Source organism: Lethenteron reissneri, chromosome 33, assembly GCF_015708825.2.
Source record: "Lethenteron reissneri isolate LAM-NWPU_2019-01 chromosome 33, ASM1570882v1, whole genome shotgun sequence".
NCBI lineage: Eukaryota > Metazoa > Chordata > Hyperoartia > Petromyzontiformes > Petromyzontidae > Lethenteron > Lethenteron reissneri.
This window is the reverse complement of record NC_083811.1, coordinates 12361035-12384020: the sequence shown is the minus strand read 5'-3', so window position 1 is coordinate 12384020 and position 22986 is coordinate 12361035. Positions and strand designations below refer to the sequence as shown.

Genomic DNA, 22986 nt, shown 5'->3' with positions numbered 1-22986 from the left:
GAGAGGTAATTCGTGTAGCTTTTGCCGTTCCTTGTTTGTTCGGGAAAATGTCCGACGTTTCACCACCAGTGGCGTAGCTAGGATATTTTGCGCCCGGGAACGAAGTATAAAATTGGCGCCCCCCCCCCCCCCCCCCCCCCCGTTTAATCACATACCAAAATGTAATTACATGACATGTAGGCTGTGTGTGGCGGGATATATAAACTTTTAGGTTGCGGTGTAGATTTGTGCAGTAGTTTCAGGCTGCCGCGCCCGCCGCAATAAGTTATAATGTAACGTTGTAAGCCTCATTTTGGCGCCCCTTTACCTTGGCGCCCGGGGACATATGTACCCCCCTGCCCCCCCCCTAGCTACGCCTCTGTTCACCACGCATGCTGGGAGCTTCTGCAGGAAGTGAATTGAGCAGTCTCCGGCATGTGGACAACGCGCCGAATAACCACGCGGCATAATCCAAACATGCATGGGAGAGGTGTACAGCACGAGTGCGGAACCCCATGCAGGATTACTCACCAAGTGTTGGCAAAGCTTTGGTATCCTGTGTTGCAGCAGCCTCTGGAACACCTTTGCATGTCTCTGTATCCTGCACGCCCGTAGGTTACAAATGCAGGATATTGCTTATGGATGCACGCATACTTTTCTGGAGCATGTGTAAGTGTAGAATATCTGCCAGCCTCAACGAGTCTTAGGACATTATTCAGTAGGGTCTTGCATTGAGGTGTTTGGTGTCATTTATGGATATTTGGCTTCATGTGGGAGGATAAAGGAGTAGCCAGAGAAAGGTCCACTTATATGAGGGGATAACTCTTTAAATCCCACTCCGATAAAGTTGAATCAACAGACTCAATCTAACGAGTGGACAAAATCTTGCGAACCGAACCCATTCCTGCACTGCCGTCCCCTGGCACCTTGCAGCCCGTGCAGGTGTCTGAACTGAAATCCCGGGTGAAGGTTAATTGAGCCCAACGTTTCACTGGAGTTGATACAATAAATATTACGGTTGTGAGAGGTCAACAATAATCATGACCCCTGTTATAACAACGTAGAATTTCCACCGCTGAGTCAGAAGGTGAACAGCTCTCCACAGACGTCCGAGTAGGGTGAACTTGCTAGGTAACAGTTTAGTTGCATCATTGTAAATAGTTTGCAAAATGTAGCAAATTTCCCGAGTTATGTATTTTAAGAAATGTATGACTAATGGCACCTGCTTGATAAAATGCGAAAAAGCGTACACTCAGTGCCGGATTATCCGAGGAGCAAAAGTAGCTACATAATGCTACGGGCCCCACACGTTCAAGGGCCCCGCGCTAAATGCTTTCAAGCTATCAATTCCGGTTCAGTGATTCTGCACTTGCTCCATTACTATAGTACTATACTGCCTTCAACTTTTATGAACGACTGGGTATTCAAGGTTAGAGATTTGTCGTATTATCTGGCTGCATAGAAAATAAAACAATACAATTACTTCACTATGCAAGTAAAATTTTTGTGTTTTAATATTTACGTGCTTTTTTAAATTCAGGGCTGCTTTATAACAAATGCTACAGGCCCTGCACTAGCTTAATCCAGCACTGCGTACACTATATAAATATAAATGCTAACATTTCACTCAGATGAAGGAGCATCGCCAAATAAACGTTGATATGTGCCGGCAATCCCTGGGGATCAGGTTGCAAATGATTATCTCCGAAATTAGAGATTGTATTTTCATTCTTTTGAGTGCATCTAATATCAGGCGTGTTTTTTTACGACCTGGTGCATTCAGACCACCGTACATGCATTCAACGCTTGGGGTGAACTTTTTAAGTAAAACATTTCCGATTTTGTGCCATTGTTGGAGTGATTTGCCTCACAATCGGTGAGTCATGAGATGGATATTTTTTAATGGGATTATTGTTTTACCGTATATCGAATGTATGCTCTTCAACAACAATGCAATGCACAGGATCGGCACAATACAGAACAAAAGAGGTTGGTGAATGAATTAAACATGATCCACTGTACTCTGGTCACTCCGTGGTTAAGTGAAATACAGTTGAAGCTGAGCAAGCAATAAGAGGATGATTTTTTGTTTGTTTTAAACGTATTTATTTATCTCCTCACACTTGCACAACTCTCATTATAACCACCCACTACCAAAGCAACAGACGCCTCACTGACTAAAAACTCACAGTATCATATTATTAATAATATATTATTACTACTAAATGAGTAGAATGGAGTCCTAAGTCGACGTGTCTCCTGACTCAACACGCATTGAGGCGGTACTCAATTGCACTGGTGACATTGAGCCGTTGGTGGAAGTTATACATTCCTGTGGCAGGGGTCAGGATATCCACAGAACGATGACAGTAGACCTCCCTACATGGCCATGCTCAGCAAAATAGTAAACGATGGTTGATAGTGATCGATGTTCCTTTGGTAAATCATTCCACGTATGAATCAAAGTATTGAAAAAAGATGTGCATGGAAAATTGATGAGGATAAACCGATGGTTAGCAAAATTGCTCTGGGGATCATACTGTCAGATTCATATCATGTGAGGTGGTAACCCCAATGCCACAGATTTAAAAAAATCTACTTAATGTTCAATTACAAAACCTCACTCCCGACAACAGCCTTCCTATTTAGCCTATTCTCAAATTGAACTTACTATACGATAGTGTTGGCTGTAAATATGAACTAAGAAAATAACCACATCTATTCAGAAACGATTATTCTAATGTGCCGAACACACAGAAGTAGTAGTAGTAGTTGTCCTTCCCCCGCACCTCCTATTAGCACGGTTGGCTACGGACGGTGCAAAATAAGTTCAACATACATACATAGTAAATAATAATAATAATGATTCAGTGTCATATCTTGGCTACTCTCTTGAGACAGCAGGAGGAATGGTGCAATGACCATCCAGATTGAATAAAGAATATTAATCTATTGGGTCGATTTATACCGAGCAGATGTGTAATACTAATCTTCTTATGCTAATAATTCCACAGTCAAAACCTCAGGCATGGAACCTACCAGCATGAACACAGACCAAGACACCCTGTCTCGCATTAGAGAACATCCGTGGTGCAAATGCCACAGTGGTGGAAATGCCACATGGTCATGATGGATGTCATTCTCTGAATATAACAACACTGCACACTTCTCACGAAATTTAACTAATTTATGTCGACCCCAGAGGGATGGTAGGCTGAGTCGAGCTTCTTGGCTTTGGTCAGTCAAAATGCCATCTAGAGCTCCCTTTAATATAGGCCCTACCGCCAGCAGTGATGTGACAAAGATATTTCAGAGCTGCACCTTTATCCTATATATGTACAGCAACAAACCTAAACTGGAAAGCACCCACTGCATCCTTCTTATGAGCTTCCCACAAGTAGCAGTGCCTTCAGCACAAGATGAACGCGTAGTTGGGGGTCAGTTACGTAACAAATAATAAAATAGATTTAGCCTTGAACGTATTTTCACAACACACACTACAGGTTAGGGTGCATATTATGTAAACTGACAGGTTGGCTACCTATTTATGGACAAATCACCGTCAAAGGGCACTGCGAATCGTTACGATCCTCAGTGAACTGGCAAGAACCGAGCAATGAATGGCTGTGAGAGCTTTTGTTAAAAGACTCGTGAATCATTTACATTCATTCTAGATTGGAAGCTTTCGTGACTGCAAGGATTCATATTCTTAGCTTTTTTCGGTAAAGTCACGTAGGTAAAACATTAAAATTAATAAAAGTAAAATAAAATAAAAATCACGACGTTTCGGAGGCAACACAAGCTTCCGTCTTCAGGTGGAACCGTCACAGCCACGATAGCTGTATAAAGCAATCTCTCATTTACTTGATACAGCTGTCGTGGCTGTGACGGTTCCACCTGAAGACGGAAGCTTGTGTTGCCTCCGAAACGTCGTGATTTTTATTTTATTTTTATTAATTTTAATGTTTTACCTACGTGACTTTACCGAAAAAACCTAAGAACATTTACATTCTTCTTGTGAATAGTGCTTCGTTAAGATGGGCCTCGTTAACGAATTGTCCTATTAATTAAAGGTGCAACGTTTACTGCTGTTAGCTTTAGCAGCATAGTGTCTACATTGCTCAAGCACCCGGTGGTGCTAATTTCCATGTGTGGTGTTGATCCAGTGGTGGAAATTCCACATTCGTGTGACAAGAAGAAAGGGCCACGGGAGGTGGGGTGTGTGATAGCCTCAGCTTACCTTGATTACATCCAAATAGACATTTAACGGATTATTATAACATCCTCCAATATAATATTCGCTAACAATAATTAACTTTACTACTTCGCCTGCTCAACTATGTGGCCTTTTGTGCTATTGGGGTTTAAACAAAAAAAATATATGAAATGTAGGTTTTTGTAGCTAACTAGCTGTACTACCCGGCTTCGCCCGGGACTTGTATCCACGACGGCCGGCCGCCTTTGTCTCCCCAGTGGCGATGTTAATACGCCACACCAGTTACTCGTTTTGCGGCTGAGTCCCTCCCTCACCACTCTCCCTCCCTCACCACTCTCCCTCCCTCACCACTCACGCACGGCCGCCTTTGTCTCCCCAGTGGTGATGTTAATACGCCACACCAGTTACTCGTTTGAGGCTGAGTCGACCTAGGGGAGGTTCAAATAATCGTCACCGGTGGTGGCCGTGAGCGGGAATGGAACTCGGATCGCCGGGTTTGTAGCGCAGCGTAGTGTTAACCACTACACCCACCGCTCCTCACACACCACACACGCACAGACAGACACACACACAGACACACGCAGACACAGACAGACAGACACACACACACAGACACACAGACAGCACGCTAACCACTACACTACCGCTCCCCACACACCACACACGCACACACACACGCACACACAGACACACACACACAGACACACAGACACACACAGCACGCTAAGCACTACACTACCGTTCCCCCTACACAACACACGCGCGCGCGTCCATAGGTACACATACACGCGCTTGCTGCAGACACACACGACTGTCAGGGGCGTACGGCAGTAAACGACTGAAAAAAGAAAGCGGCAATGCTGCGCGAGGAACGCCTTAGACCTGCAACACATTTGTGTAATGCGAGCGTAAACACACAAACACATACAAACACATACACACACATACATACACACACATACACACAAACACATATACACACATAACACACATACATACACACAGATACATACACAGAAACACATACACACAATACATAGACACACACATACATACACACAAACACAAAACAAAGATACAAAGATCCCCCTTATAGCCTTAACAGACTGTAGGGGCAAGTGCTGTTAGCGAGCACCTATGAAGGCCAGCACGGCACACGAGGGGGTGGGTGGCCAGCACCACGCCCGACCGCCTTTGTCTCCCTAGCGGCGATGTTTACCCATCGCACTAGGTACTCATTTTAGGCTGAGTCGACCTAGGGGAGGCCCGGGACCGGTTCAGACACTGGTGTTGGCCGTGAGCGGGAATCGAACTCGGGTCGCCGGGTTCATAGCGCAGCTATGAACCCGGCGACCACAGACGTACATACAGACGTACATACACACATACATACAGATACGCAGACATACACATAAACACATACAAAAAAACCCACATACATACACACACACATACATACACACAAACACATACACACACATACATACACACATGCATACAGACACACAGACATACACAAACATATACACACATACACATGACCCGGCTTCGCCCGGGACTTGGATCCACCACGCCCGGCCGCCTTTGTCTCCCCAGTGCCGATGTTAATACGCCACACCAGTTACTCGTTTGAGGCTGAGTCGACCTAGGGGAGGTTCAAATAATCGTCACCGGTGGTGGCCGTGAGCGGGAATCGAACTCGGTTCGCCGGGTTGGTAGCGCAGCGTAGCGTTAAGCACTACACCCACCGCTCCTCACACACCACACACGCACAGACACACACACAGACACACACACAGACACACGCAGACACACACAGACAGACACAGACAGACACACACACACACAGACACACAGACAGCACGCTAAGCACTACACTACCGCTCCCCACACACCACACACAGACACACACACAGACACACACAGACACACACACACAGACACAGACAGCACGTTAAGCACTACACTACCGTTCCCCCTACACAACACACGCGCGCGCGTCCATAGGTACACATACACGCGCTTGCTGCAGACACACACGACTTTCAGGGTGCGTACGGCAGTAAACGACTGAAATAATAAAGCGGCAATGCTGCGCGAGGAACGCCTTAGACCTGCAACACATTTGTGTAATGCGAGCGTAAACACACAAACACATACAAACACATACACACACATACATACACACACATACACACAAACACATACACACACATACACACACATACATACACACAGACATACACATACACACAAACACACACATACATACACACAAACACATACACAATACACACAGACATACATGGAGACACACAGAGACACACATAACACACATACATACACACACATACATACACAGAAACACATACACACACATACATACACACAAACACATACACACACGTACATACACACATACATACAGACACACAGACATAGACATAAACACATACAAAAAAACCCACATACATACACACACAGACATACACACAAACACATACACACACATACATACACACATACATACACAGAAACACATACACACAAACACACACATACATACACACAAACACATACACAATACACACACATACATGCAGACACACAGACACACACATAACACACATACATACACACGCATACATACACAGAAACACATACACACACATACATACACACACACATATATGCACACAAACACATGCACACACGTACATACACACATACATACAGACACGCAGACATACGCATAAAGACATACAAAAAAACCGACATACATACACACACACATACACACAAACACATACACACACATACATACACACATACATAGAGACACACAGACATACACATAAACACATACACACATACACATGACCCGGCTTCGCCCGGGACTTGGATCCACGATGGCTGGCCGCCTTTGTCTCCCCAGTGACGATGTTCACACACGACAGCAGTTACGCGTTTGAGGCTGAGTCGACCTAGGGGAGGCCCAGGTCCGTTTCAAATAATCGTCAGCGGTGGTGGGCGTGAGTTGGAATGGAACTGGGGTCGCTCAACCAGCTTAATGACTATTTGTACAAAGAACATATAAAGAATCGATTATAATAACCAGGCTACAGTCCACATTATATACTGGCAGTACACGCACTCAGCTTCATAAGCAGGTTAGAGTGTACATGATAGAGTGGCAGTACGCTCACCGAGTTTAATACGCAGGCTACAGTCTACATGATAGACTGGCAGTACGCTGACCCAGCTTAATGACTATTTGTACAGTGAACATTTAAGTAATCGATTGTTGGCGCGTTGGGTTTAAAAGTAATATAAATTGCACACATTGTGGTGGGGGTGGAGTGAAGAGTAGGAAAAACTTTGATGAATTTACCTCAGAGTGGCGTGGTGGGTGTCGAGGCCTAGTAGCGTGCAGAGCCTGCGGCCTCGCCAAAATTGTCCAGCCGGCAGAGGCAGGGTACGGGTGGCGTGCCTTCCCCCCCCCCCCCCTCAGCGCTCGAACAATACTGTGTAATGGCTATTATTTAATTATTTACGGAGCCTATGAAAGTGGCGAAGGCGTGGCTAGCCGTTGGCAGGGGCAACCGCCGTCCAATGAAACTGCAGCCCTTGGCGAAGGCGTCGCTAACCGTTGCCAGGTCCAATGAAAGCGGCGAAGGTGTCGCTAGCCGTTGCCAGGGGCAACCGCCGTCCAATGAAAGTGCATATGGTCCGAAATCCACACACAGACAGACAGACATGCACGATTTTATATATATAGATACAACAAGCCAGAACAAACACAACGATTTTACATCATGTAACTGGACTCATTGGAACAACAATGTGATACAATAATTACATAAAGCAATAGCAGGAAGAAAGCAATAAACTCACATTCACACAAGGCAAGTAAACTTAAAATGGACTTCTTTAAACAATCATCGTAAATAATTAACATATTATAATAAAGCCACTGAAAATGGAAGTCCATTGAAATTGATTTGCTTGAAGATGTTTGTAATAATTGACATTAAACTGCAGCCAGGTCCACATCTCAAGTAAATGGAAATAACCAATTTAAGATCCAATGTCCCATTCTTGGTTCTTTTGGTAAAGTTACGTAGACAGAAAATAAAAATACTAAAATAAAATTAAAATAATACATTTAATTTTTTTTTTTAAATAACATAAGCAAAAAACCCACGACGTTTCGATCGCTTACACAAGCGGTCCTCATCTACGTGACTTTTCTGAAAGAACCAAGAATATTAATTCTTGCAGTCACGGAAGTTTTAAGTCATTATTTGCCACTTGGTGATGTCACGGAAAATACTTAGAGCACAGTCAGCCGATGAAGCAACCTCACTCGATTTCTGAGCTGACAACCTGAAGAAGATTCACAATGTTTGATGTTACATTCAGTCATGGAAGATCGCATACCACAAGAGCCTATTAGAGTTTGATCAATACACTTGCACGCATATATATATATATATGTAATCTATTTATAAACGTGACAAATTTATACAGTGTTGGAGGACTAATGACACGCATTTTTGCATGAAACTACTAAGTGGTCAAACCCAAAACAAATATGTATTTATATATATATACACACACACCAGGCCATTTACGGTGGGAAATAAGCTCAAAATACATCATCTTTAAACAAAAAAAGCTAGCGTGTAAATGTATATTGCATTTAGAGGCATTATCTTGACAGCAACATTTGTCAATACCACTGTAGTCTTAATAGAAAGGACATACAGTGTATAAGGGACATGTTGGCAATGAACACTTCTTCATGGCACGTCCACAGAGAGGCACGAGAGACGGAATGAATAACAAGAGTTGAGGCTGGAAGGGAGAGAATAGCAGGGCGAAAGAAATGGAGCCTTGGGTTGCACTGAAAGACGGTCATCTTCAAGAGAGGAGGCAACATCTCACGTCGTTAAATAAAAGATGAATTGACTCACTGTCAACAGTAGAGGCCTTTGTAAAACTGTCGTAGTGGATGATTAACCCACGCAAGGCAGCAGGAATTGATCGCGTAGTGTCATATCGGCGGTTCTTAATCTCCTTCACGTATTTGTCGCTCACTATCTCAACTTCTCAATGCGTGTTTTTTTTTCCTTTCGTAAGTCAATCTCTGTTCCCCTGAGGTCACAAGATCGGGTATACGTGGGTGTGTAATTCCTGTATTTAATCCAGGAACATATTGTGATGCTTTCAACCTGGGAGGCTCGGTGTAAATATTACATGACGATTGTAGATGATGATCGATATCACATACAACTGTCACATTTGAATGGAGTATGTTTACATCTCGGAGGTTGTTAAATAAATGATCACAGTTGCATTGTATCTGGATGGATGCATGACTCACAATTGGAATATTTCGTGTTGAAATGTCAATATGATTCCCTCAGAGGTGGAAATTCATTATTTGAATGTTATTCTGTGGGATATCTATAGGGATGATGGTCCTGTGGGAGACTGACCTCTATCCTAGGAAAGTGACATTTCCACCAGTGACTTGGGAGTGGTCATGGCAATGGGCATCTTGGCAATGCTCACTTTGCTATTGCAAAAGGTAACGGCGGAATTGCTTTCTTCCACGCCGGCTGGTGGAAGGACCTCCACCCAGAGGGAGCGCCTCTTGCACGCACACTGGGCAGACTTCTTGGAAGAGGTGGTAGCACAACCACATTGTACCCCATCACACGTGACCTGCCCACCAACTAACTGTGGTTAGACTGCTAGGCAGACAGAGGTGGTGGGAGGGGGTAGTTAAGAAGCTTGCACCGTTGTTTCAACTGCCGCACCAGGAGATCCAATCGAAAGGGAAACCTCTGGATGACATGTCTAGCACGATGCTAACATTTACGCTAAAATAGCATCCCTTTTTTTTTACAATTGTTCCAGAAAATGTAGTCAGCAGAACACAGTGTTCTTGAATAACAGATGCACACATACAAACGGACAGAAAAAAACCCAATACTAAAATCAGTAAACTTGTCGTAGCAAACAGAGACGTTTTCTCTGCCCCCCTGATATGAATTCGCAGGGGGGTTTACGTATCGCGCCAGCTCACTGGGACGTTCGACCACCATGTATTTTAACATCCGTGGTGAATGCACCGTTTCGGTGACGCGACGCCTACCCTTGCGTTTAGAGTGCACGGCATTTGAGCTGCTGGACTCCGGAGAAACACAACCACCCAGCAAGCGCCTTTAAAATCCTCCAGCAGCCCTTAACCGTTGACCCCACTTTTGTATTTGACTTTAGCCGCTGACCTTATTACACATCCATAGCACACATTCCACGTGCGAAGCTATTATGGAAGAACACAACCATCGCGTTTGTTTGTTTCAGCAAGGAAGGGGTAGAGGGGAAGGTTTATACAGCAATCTTCATGTTTTTTCTTTTCACTATGCAGGTCTTCTTCATGAGCTGAGGGTTGTTTTTTTGACCTACCTCTGTGGTCTCTCTATGTGCCTGTGAATGAAAGCCATTTCCCGAAACGTCACCCGCCAATACATGTTCCCTTCAAAGGCAGCGTTATTGACAAATGTATGTGGTTTATGTTAGTCGTGCTTGTGCAGCACTGCCAACGCAGTATTACCAAATAATGTGTTTAAAATTGTATTTTATACCTACGTGACTTTACCGAAAGACCCAAAGAGTATGTAAAATAAGATCAGTCAGTCGGTCGGCAGGTTGCGTCTGCTGCAGTAAGGTGTGGGTACCCTTATATCTCCCAAGACATCTGGCTAAATTGTAAGAGTCGGCCAATATGCCCTCTACAGCATTGGTTCTCAACCCGTGGTTCCCTGCCCACTTTCGTGGCATCAACGCCTATTGGGGATGGCACAGGCTGCGGCATGGAAACCGTGCAGGGGATTTGCGAACAAAGGGTTAGGTAGTCTCTTGTCGACTGGTGGTAAATCACTCGACTAGATCCTTCTACACTTGATCAGAATTGAGTTGCATAGAGAGTTTGTAAGAGAGACATCACAACGCGTGTAGTTCCATGTGTTGCCAGTCACTGATATTGCAAAGTTACATAAATTCTCGACTTTCGAATGACGCCCGTAGCAGCTGCCACCGATTTAAGTTTAAACCTACGACGTTCTTTTGGTTCATGGCCAAAAGTGCCTGCAGGCAACAACTGTAACAGAGGTGCCTCCTTCCAAAAGTTAACATCTGCTTTCCAAGAATGCTTTTGGTATTTCCACTTAAGCTGGTACAGTGGACATTATGATACGAAAGAGGACTTGGGGCAGGACACATGGCTGGACGCGATGACCACCAATAGTCAAGACTATCGATGAAGTGGCAGCCATGGGAGAGAACACACCCGAGGGCATGTGTTTTAACACGTTTGAGCAACTCACGCTCGCCAAGAGAGGTGTTTGAAAGACCCATTAGTGGAGATAGAAATCATTGCCATAGAGGGTGTCTTTAGAGCTCCCTCCAGTGGAGTTCCTTCCACCGACAGTGACGTGAACAAGAAATTGCAGGGCTGCACCTTTTACGTTTTAGATAATCAGTGACTGATCGAAAGGGACTCCTGCCCTCAATGACATTTGGCATGTGATTTGTGGTAGGGAATAGACGGCAGAGGTGAAGCCATAGGACCTGGCATTTGCTTTGAGCTGCATTTCCAATGCCACTTGGGCCTGTGAATTGCCTCCGCTAAGATAAATCTCACCTCACACCTATCCGGGTGCATTGCTGCGTACCATTTTATATGGTCAAGCACTGATGGTTGCATCTATATATGCATGCATCGAATCAAAGGTAACCATAGCAAACCCTGCAATAATAACTCAATTCAACCGTAAGTGAATTAATATTATAACTGATACTGTAGTCATTGTCGCTATAGTACATTTAAAACAGGAGCTGCCTGCATTATGCGAGTGAGTTACCAATTTACCAACACACATTTACCATACCTCTATGATCCTTTTTAACACCTGAACACCTGTATTTATGCAAGAAATGGTAAAGCCTGTTTTTATTGGTCAATATATTGATCGTGAAAAAAGAGTCCCTTAGATATAACTGTTTAACCCGAGCTATCAATACTCTGCTGTTTACATTGTCTTTGCACTGCTCTCCATTTGGCAGCCTTTGGTTTAGCACCGCTGAGACAAGGCCATGGCATAGGCTGTCTCTGGTGTAGGCCAATACATTTCGAGGACAGTGCATACATTATCAAAGCATATTTGTTTGCACTTTTTGCCACAAGCATGGGTGGTTAATGCAATCTTGATGCCCTGTAATAAGTTTATAGTTGGTGTTTCGTTATATTAACACCTGTATTATTGACAGAAAGGTTAAAGCCTTTTTTTATCATACTCTTTCGTTTTTTTTATTAAAGTCACGTAGGTATATTATCATTCAACACACTGCCAAGTTTGGTGAACTATAGTAAAAAAAACACCCTCATGTTTGTCCCACATAAACCATGGCTCCCAGTTTATAGCAGTTGTGGTTTTACCAGCCATGGCATTGACTGGGTATGCCGACAGGCAGAGGGTGCTAAACATCAGTGATATAAGCACGCTGCCTGCTGGATTTAACCATCGCCACATACATCATCACATGGACTTGAAACAATGGGAACCGTTTCTCAAATGCCCCTTGCCTCTGTCTGCCCAGCAGTACCATTGAGTACACCACAGGCAACCAATAGGTCACATGCGATGGGGTAAAAGTGAGAACTCCCACCGTGGAAGAAGAGGCCAAAATACACACCAGAAGGGCTCTCCAGTGCTTCTCACCATAGGAGGTCCTTCTGCCAGCAGTACAAGCAATTGCAGGGCTGCACCTTTACCTATTCAATGTGGGCAAAGTGCGAATGTATTCACGCTATAGCTTCTCCATCTCAAACATTTCTCCGTGCTTAATTCCGTCAGTGTCCAGCTCTGACGGCTTGTTCTCTGCGTGTGTCGCGTGAGTCACGGCACTTCATCTCGCAATATGTGCCATCACTCTTGCGCTGTGCGATATCACCCAACGAGACACTTGGCTCGCCTGCTGTATAAAGTCCAGCTTGAATTAAACACGCCCGCAACTGTTCACATCATTTTAATATGGCTGGGTGGCTTTGCGGTCAAAGTGATGATTAAATCACAGTCGAAAAGCGATGAATTCAAGTTCTCGTCGGCAGTCAAACTCAGCCTATCACCACGTGCTCTGGAGTCAATAAAATCGGTACTGGGCGGTCTTACGGAGAATGGAGCGACTGTTACCCACGATGTGAATGTAGAATTTCCCCCATTAGCTCAAGACTGTGAATGGAGATGAACATCGATGTGTCTCCACGCTTGATTGCATGGGCACCGGGGCATTCTGACCTGGTGCAGAATTTCTCGCACAAGTCTACTAGATTTTACCAAGGGGGTCGGGGAATATGAGTGCAAGAATCGCTTCAATATAATTACCACTCACGGGAAACATTTTCTGAATCCCCATGCTCCTTATAATTCAAGACAATAATACGTACCAAAAAGATTAACTGACCAGTGGGACTCAAAATTGCATAAATGAGGATATCTCTTGACCTTCTTCTCTCCAGAGCACTGCACCCTGTGGAGATCCGTGGTGGTGGATTCCAATCTTTATTTTGCTCGAGAATAAATATAAAAAACTCAACACATTCTTCGATAACACTGTGGCCGTAAAAGGAAAGGCACATAATAAAGCGACATCTCGGCCTTGGCTCGACTTCACAACTCCTATCCACTCTACCCCTCTGGCCTCTCTATTTGCTGTAAACAAGGGCCATTGGCCCTAAATGTCGCCGATTATTTAGGTCACCTTTAACGGCCACAGGGTTATTGACCAATGTGTTGTAGGGTTTGTTGTCTGTTATGTTAGTTGTGCTTTGGCACCACTTCCACAATGCAGCATCACCAAATCGTTTGCTTGATCTTGCTTGTGAATGTCACCTATATTATTAATTATTGACGATAACAAAAAATTAAGCAGTAAACTGCATGAGAAGGATAGATAACAGTGCAAAACATACGTTTTCACTGGCCATTCAAATTCTATATGAATAGTCATACACCTTTGAAGGTTTTGGTGACACAACATTGAATGTTCAGGAAGAAGAAATTCGTTTGATCACCATTACGTGATAGAATAGACACTGATTGGTCATACACTGTCCGTTTGTCTGTGTCTATCCATCCATCTGTCTGTCTATGTGTGTATGATCCATGAAGGAAAGCTAATATTTTAAGAAGCCGTTAAAATGTCCATGATGTGTGTAATTTCAGTAAATGCGTGATTCAATGCAAAAGCCATACAATGTGAAATTTTGGTCAGGGCAACAATGTCCAGCTACATTTATTGAGGGTGTTTGGTCTTCTCTTCCACGCTGGCCTGACGTCTCGGAAGAGGTGGGAGCACGTTACACACTTTACCCACGACGTGCTGCCTGCCCATCACCGAGCTCTGTTCCACCCGTTAGCACCACGCCACGGAGAAAATGGCACTGACGTCAAAACGAGTAATAATAATAATACCATGGATGCTGTGTCCGTGTGTGTGTGTTACCTGGTGGTGCATCAGCCAGGTGGTGCATCAGCCAGTCATTTCGGTCATCTCGGTCAGTCGACCCGTGGCACCTGGGTCTGCCCCGTGACCTCCTGCCAGCGGGCGTTCGACACTTCACGTGGCCTCAAGGTGCACATGGCCTGGCACAAGCGTCGTGGTGACGTCACCGCCACTTAGTGGCGAATGGCGGTTGTTGTTGTTGTTGTGTTACCTGTCAAGGGAGCGATGGAAAAAGCCAGCCAGGTACTTGGGCCGCTCCAGCAGTGACACCAGAGCCCAGAACGCATCCTCCTCCACCATGTTCATCAGCAGCATGGAGGCCAGGTAGGACATGCCTGCAACCGCAGACATCACCCCAAGGGATCCTATGAATCCTAAAGACGCACGTGGGGCTATGGAAATATTGCAACATGAATCCATCAACACCAGACCTTCTGTGGTGTATTCGTACGACCTCCCACAATACCACGTCAAGGTCTTTCCCTTTGTAATTTTAATGGCCAATGTGATGTCGCATTTAATCCATTATTTCACAAATCTCCCAAACCTGTTAATATGTTTACATTGTTATCACCTAGAATTTACTGAGGCTGCACATAATTACTTAGATGGAATCCAACTGGATTGAAAGTCCAGTGTACTAACTATTAGACCACGTAAGCATCTTTTTCTAACCAGTATTTTGCAAAAAAATATATTTTGATGCACAGACTGCTGAAGGATATTTCAGCTCCATAACATCTGACAAGTAACATTAGTTTAATAAGCCGAATAATGCTGATTAGAGCCAGGGAAGTCGAAACTTGTCCAAGGTTTTCGGTGTTAAGACAAACAACTGAGAAAAACTAATGTGAAGTGCCCTTTCTTTGGAAGACGAAAAACAGTCAACGCATACTTCCCGCTGAATTGAGAGTGGGACCGAACTCATTTCATTTCTAAGCCGCAGACCAGTGGTGATATTTCCTATAGACCTTTGTAAATACGACGTTCTTCTAACCTAGACTTAAATTAATATTTGGGGTCCGAGGTGATTGATGTAGCTCGGTCGTCATAACACAGCTGGCAACACTAAGGCTTGGGTTAAATTGTGGGTTTCAGCCACCTGTTATTAAACTGAGTCCTCAAGTGTAAAACTTGATGGTCTCGACCTGGTTTAAGTCGCCTTAAATTAATCTCTGAAAATTTAGAAATGTTGGTGAGTTTACAATAGTTTGTGTCTGGGAACCCAAAATAGGTATTAACATGCAAGAAACCTTTTCTGTATGATGCTCGTAGGAAAGTGCATACCCTGGTGTGTGAATGGTATAGGCCCATTCAATGGCTCACAGAATAAGCTATGTGATATCTCCTTCTGAGGGCCATTCTCTTGACAACAAATAAAAGTCTTTGTTCAGTGGCAACACCATAATTTGACTAGGTGGTGCTCCGGTCACAGCACTTGACTCAAAATTTAAAGGTTGCGAGTTTAAATTTGGATAAGGTATGAACGTGTCCTAGGGACAAACCGGCCACTGCAATTGCAATGTGGAATTGCCGCCCGTAAATCACGGCCTGTCAATGGAGACAAGCGCTGACCTATTGTTCGTTTCGGCGAGGGAGACAACCGGGACCTTTTTTTAACTTGATTATTGGTGAGCTAAACATACCGGCAAAAACTAGACGCAGTTACACCGGACGGGGTTCGGCAGCCCTGCCCGACGTAATTCGCGGGCCTGAAGTCGGCGTGCGTAGCGTGCGTGACAATTCCGGCTGCCACTCACCCTGGCAGTAGCCGATGCGGGGGTTGTAGCGCGCGTAGGCGCTCAGCACCCTGAAGAGACTTGCACGGCCCTCCTTGGCCTCTGGGCTCTCCCCCATCAGCGAGCGGTGTGTCGGGAACGAACGGTCTGCACTCAACAAGGCAATGCAAGTTAGCTTTTAAATTTGATGGTATTTTTTGTTTGTTCATTAAAATGTTGCCTGTGAAATCCCTTGAGATTGAACTTCTCATTTGCAAGAGGTTTCCGGAGGATATCACGTCACTTCGTAGGGATGCCAAGATAACCAAAATGTAGCCGATTTGTGTACACCAAAAATAACAAATGTATCCCTTAGTCCGGATAGCATAAAAAACATAAAATTAGTGGTACTGCATTGGTAATGGTGCACACGCAGAAACAACAATAAATCAACACAATTTTTCAAAAAAACTTCCAAAAAGTGGAAAATATATAAGACAAATAGGTAAAGATGATGCTTCAGGCAATAGCCCTTCTCCATAGCTATTTCACAGCAGATGTCAATACATATTCTATTTTAAATATCATAACATAGAGATGTCTCTATTAATATAATACATTTTGTGTTAATATTTGTTCCCTTGAGGGCACTGTTATCGACACATGTTTTGCGCTTTAATTATTCGTGTGGGCGAGCAGACAGAGGGGTTTCAGAGGTAAATGGCTCAGATAAAGTTACCCAAAGCCACAAATTTGAACTGCTCGTACTGCCATTGCTTTGGCAATTTAATAAAATGACAGTCCTTAGCATTTTGCTTGCATCTCTCATTAAATTAAACCTTGGATTAAGCTGCACATAAGTTTGACGTCGGGATATTATGTTTCCAGGAATTATATGCATGAATACACACGTAAACATAACCTCTGAGGGGTAAATGTACTTCATCAAAGTGGTATAGCATCAAAGGAAGGCAGTTGCATAAGTTCTAATTATACAGATCTAATGACGTGACCGCCCACCAGCAGCAATTAAATCAAGAGGAATACAAATCTGTTTTGCTATTCTTCGGATGTTTTTATTATAAGGTCACGAGTTCTAAAGCATAATGCTGTAATCTATTTAATGAAAGAGGGCAAGTTATGAACATTTTCAGCATGCGCTTTTTACATTTGTGAGAAATGCATTCATCGTATGGGGGAAAAAAACCTTTAATAACCTCTCTAAATATGTAGTTAGAGCACCGAATTCACACATGAAAGGAAATGAGTTTAAATCCCGGGTGAAGGATCAACTCAGCCCATCATACATTTGCGGTAAGCAAAGCAGCCGATGAAGACAACGACCAGTGTAATGTGAATGTGGAGTTGTTCTTTCACTGCCGGTTCTGGGCCACCAAAACAGAGATGGCAAACTTTGATTGAAGCACCAAGCCACTGCGGCTCAACTTGGTGAAGTTTGAGATGAGAAATCAAGACAAACTTTTTTTGTGCACGAGACAGCCGCATGGAACATGTCAAGAGCACGAGTGATGCACTTGAAAACGCCGCGGATGATATGAAGGAGTGGGAGGAGCAGGAAGACAAAGTTTGATGCGAAGGCAGAGCCGAGTCAAACCAACCGCGCTTCTGCGCGCGCGTTTGATGTGCAAAGCGCTGGCAGGCGAGAGAGTGGGAGATGACACGCGGACGCAGAGGGGAGCAGGTGGCCTGCACTCTAAAGAGCTCTCTCATGGGGGCTTTTTAAAAAAGATCATCCGGCTCCGTTTCTGGCCATCAAGGGGGCCCATGCAAGCCTTCGATGCGTATTAGCACAACACTGCATTGTGTGCCGGCAGTCATTAATGCATTATTATTTTTTTGTATTCATTTTTTTTCGATACCAAATGTCAAATATGAAAAGCGACGAGGTTGCGTTTGCATCGTGTGCCACCTATCACTACATAAAAAGCTTGCGGGCAAAACAAATTTGTTTTAAAAGAGATGTATTTATAATTTCTGATATTACTCTTTGGTTCTCTAAAGTCACGGAGAAATAAAATACATAAAATCAGAATAACGTGACAATTAGATTACACCACGTAAAATCATTATAAAACGATCATTTAAAAGCGTGCCGAAGCGGGAGCTGAGTTCTTGAACAACGCTCTCGGTTTACAGGTCGATCGACATTCCCACCCTCACCTTTGGTCATGAGCTTTGGGTAATGACCCAAAAGGCTGATATCGCGGGTACAAGGGTCCGAAATGAGGTTTCTCCGCAAGGTTGCCGGGCTCACTCGCCGTGCTCTGGTGAGGAGCTCGGTAATCCGAGAGAGCCTCACAGTCAGTTGAGGTGGTTCGAGCACCTGGTAAGGATGCCCCCCCGCCGATAGACTCCGCATGGAACTCGACCGAGCGTGTGCCACTGGGCGAAAACCCCGGGTGTGCCCAGGACACGCCGGTGGGACTATGTCGCTCGGCTGGCTTGGGAACGCCCGGGAATTCCCCAGGAAGAGCTGGAGTCTGTGTGTAATAAGAGCCATAGAGGGTACACGTGGGGATTGGCTTGCCGGTCCTGCTTTGTAGCCAATAAGGGATGAGCCAGGGAGCATGGCCTCGGCGTGATCACGGCATGTTAGCAGGGGTGATTGGCCTGGCCATTCGGGGCCTCAGCTAATGGGGAGCCGGATCAGAGGCGTGGTCCCGGGATTGACAGGGAACCATCGGGAACGGTCAACGCTGTCTATGGAGGATTGGCTGGGGGTACCAGAGGTGGGACAAAGTCATTGTTATGCAAGTCCAAGTCGAGTCTGAAGTCATCAAATTCATGACTCGAGTCTGACTCGAGTCCAAGTCACATGACTCGAGTCCACACCTCAGAGGTGGGACAAAGTCATTGTTATGCAAGTCCAAGTCGAGTCTGAAGTCATCAAATTCATGACTCGAGTCTGACTCGAGTCCAAGTCACATGACTCGAGTCCAAGTCACATGACTCGAGTCCACACTTCTGGGGGGTACCACGTGACGAAGGGATTAAGAGAGAGAGAGAGCGATCGAGAGCAGACTTGGGAACGACAAGAGCAGGAGTCACGCGCGTACGGGGGCTCTGGGTGCCACGTGCGCGGTGGGGACTTGGTGGGAAGTCTGCCCTCTCCCCGTTGTCTGCCACAACGGAGAGTGTGTGTAAAGTGTAACTGTGGAAGTTGAAAATAAAAAGGACTGATTCCGGAAGCCGTCTCAAGAAGGCTTATTACATGTGTATAAGAGTGTATAGTATAGTGTATAGTAGCGTAGTAGTGTATTCGTGTATACTAGTGTATTGTGTAGTAATGCACAGTAATGCAGAGCTAGTAGAGTATAGTAGTGTAGTGTAAGTAGTTTATAGTGTAGTAGTGTATAGTGTGGTCGTGCTGGAGTCTGTCGCCAGGGAAAGGGTGGTCTGGACCATCCTACTCAATATCCTGTCGCCCCGACCATCACCAGGACAAGAAAATTGAGAAACAAACAAACGAATGAACTCTCCATTGTGACTGGGATATGGTGAAAGTGCTGGACATATTTTAAGAGCCAATTCCTAAAAATGTATTAACAAACATGCCCCCTTAAAACAAGTTTAAATTCAAGGGTGATTGTACGGCATGGTTTGATCCGAACATCTCTGAATTAATGAAAACTAGCCACGTAGCGTAGCCTGAATTAATGCAAAAAGACATCAAACAACCTCCCTGAGTGAGTTACCTATTGAACACTGAGACATACATGTACTCAGTCTCGTAATAAACAAAACATTTTCATCCTACCATCAAACTATTCTAAATTCATAAAAAAACAAGACTCTTCTGGCAAACATTCAAATCACCTGAACCCCAAGGAAAGCAAAATGCTTTACAAAACAAAACCTCTTTGGTTCTTTCGGTAAAGTCACGTAGAAAGAAAATAAATACGATAATAATAGAATACGACGTTTCGATTGCAACACAAGCAACCATCATCAGGTAAGAATGAATGAGAAAACAAACATAGTAAGCTTAGAAATATAATGCAATGCAACACAGAGAGTCGGCCAACACAACAGTCAACACATTTCCTGGTTGATTCACGTTCTTCCAAAGATTGCTAAATTTGAGAGAGAGACAAAACACAGACACGGAGACACATAGACAGACACACAAGCAGAGAGAGACTCACACAGAGACACACAGAGAGAGACACACACATAGACAAACAGAAAGAAAACGCCTCTGTGTTGAGGCCTTAAATAGAGAGAGAGGGGGGGGGGGGGGCAGAGAGAAAGGAGGGGGGATTGGGGTAGAGAACAATGAGAGAGTTGTGTGGAATTCCTGCCCATAGCGGCCGAAGAAGAGACAATGGACTTATAAACAAACAAGCACGGCAACATTTAGAGAGAGAAATAGGAAGTTTGAGAAAACAAATTTAGTCAAATTAGGAAGTGCAATGCAACACAGAGAATTGGTTAACACACAGTTAAAGCATAGCCTGGTTGATTACGTTCTCCCAAAGATTGCTAAATTAGATGTTAAGTGTGAGTTGTAAGGAAATCCTCCCCGTATTTCCTTTCTACGTGACTTTACCGAAAGAACCAAATAGTAATTCTTGCAGTCACAAAAGCTTCGAATCTAGTTAAAAAAAAGACTCTTACTGATTGGTAAATAACTGTTCACAAAACAAGACATTGTTAATAGATTTAATTATCATTTTGGATTAGTCATGACTTATCTTTGACAAAACACATCAGAGTAAAATGTATCCAAATACACCACCGTGTTTTCTGTACAGCACTTTGAGATCGTTGACACACCGACCCTATAAATTTGAGTGAAAGTCATCGTCCCTACTTCTCGTTTGGTGAGACATCATCATCTCTAAACTCCTCACACGCATTTTCAACATCTCATTTACCGAAGATACATTTCTACGAGAGCGGAAATCTGCTCTTTTTCGTCTAAAATGTCTCCAAAGAAGACCCTACTAATTATAGACCAATCTCTATTCTTTCACCAGTTATGAAAATATTCGAAATCATCCTTCAATCACAAATCAACTTCTACCTAAAAAGTCATAAACTCCTGCACAGGAGGATTAGTGCACCACCACAGTAATGATGGGCCTATTAAGTGTGCTCTTCAGTAATCTGGATACAGGGCTATTAGTCGACTTGTCAAAAGCCTTCGGCACTGTTAACCATGGTATTCTACTCGCAGGATTAACATTCTCAGACAGTACAATAAAATGGTTTAATAGTTACCTTTCAGGCTGTTCCCAAAAAGTACACAGTGATAACATCTCATTCACAAATATGAAAATATGTATTTAAACAATCTTCGACTAAACTTAAATCGCTCAGAATTAAACATCTTTGCTGATGACACTGTCACGCTAGCGTACGATAAATATCCTAATGAAGTCAAACTAAATCTCCCAGATGATTTCGAATTAATTCAATATCAATTGTCACAACTATAATTGCTCCTAAATCCCTAAAAACGAATATCATGTTCTTTTCTTTAAACAAAAATTCAGTTGAATTCCCTAAACCTATTATGGATATGAAAAATACCGTTGAACAAATATAGTGCTTCAAAAACTTGGGTTTATTGATTGATTCACAATTTACATTCCAGCCACATGTTGACCACATTCTCAAATAAAAATGAGGGGTTTTATACAGAAACAAACATTGTATTCTGATAAGATTGCACCTACAAATTGTTGAAGCTATCATTCTACCACTTTTTGACTATTGGGACGCTACCTATAGTTCAGCTACTAATGAAACACTAAACAGACTAAACCCCCTTTATCATTCTGCTCTTCGATTTCCACTGGATGTACCATAGAGGACCCACCATTGTGACCTCTACTTAAAATTAATCGGATTTCTTCAGTCCAAATCAATATTATGATTCTGATCATGAGAAACTGATATCATGATAATGGCCATGTTGTGAAAATGTATAATCTATTTGATTGTGAAAAATGCAGCTGCGACACCTACAGTTGTCTATGCATGAGATGCCCTGCTTCTGGTCATGACCATAACTGCTGTCTGCTGTTGCTGGAGGGTGGCAGCCTCCAATTGCCCCGCCGCATCGCTCATGAGCATCCTCCAGAGATGCCGATCCTGACACAGCGAGTGGCAGCAATCGCGAAGTCCACTCAGCTTCAGGGCCACTTGTAACACATTAGTCTTCTCAACTCCAACACCATGTTGTATCTGTCCGGCCCCCTGAATCTGTTTTTTTAATATAAGCAGCTTGAACATATTTTGGGGAAAGAGTCAAGATAACCCCTTAGGGCTGGAACGCTTTGATCCGATGCTAATTTGCTACGTTGCGACTGCGGTCATCCAGGTGCGATGCACCGATCTGCAAACAGGAAGGAGACATCACAGCGACCGTGCACTCCGCTGCTGCTCCTGACGTGGTTATCTGGCCTGAGCACCTGCATGTGAAATTGTCGTTGTTGGTTTGCATCTACATCAGCCATAGGAAATAAGAAG

General features: G+C 44.0%; 1 protein-coding gene across 2 annotated transcripts in view; it reads right to left on the bottom strand.

Annotated features, from left to right (window-relative positions):
- The window catches only part of LOC133350352 (uncharacterized), a 207207-nt gene that overhangs the window by 165142 nt on the left and 19079 nt on the right, over positions 1-22986 (bottom strand). For both annotated transcript variants that reach the window (XM_061564640.1, XM_061564641.1), the window contains exons 6-8: positions 16531-16656; positions 14982-15105; positions 511-580 (exon numbers count right to left, since the gene is read on the bottom strand). In XM_061564640.1, the coding sequence (XP_061420624.1) occupies positions 511-580; positions 14982-15105; positions 16531-16656 (320 nt within the window). The remainder of the gene's footprint in view (positions 1-510; positions 581-14981; positions 15106-16530; positions 16657-22986) is intronic.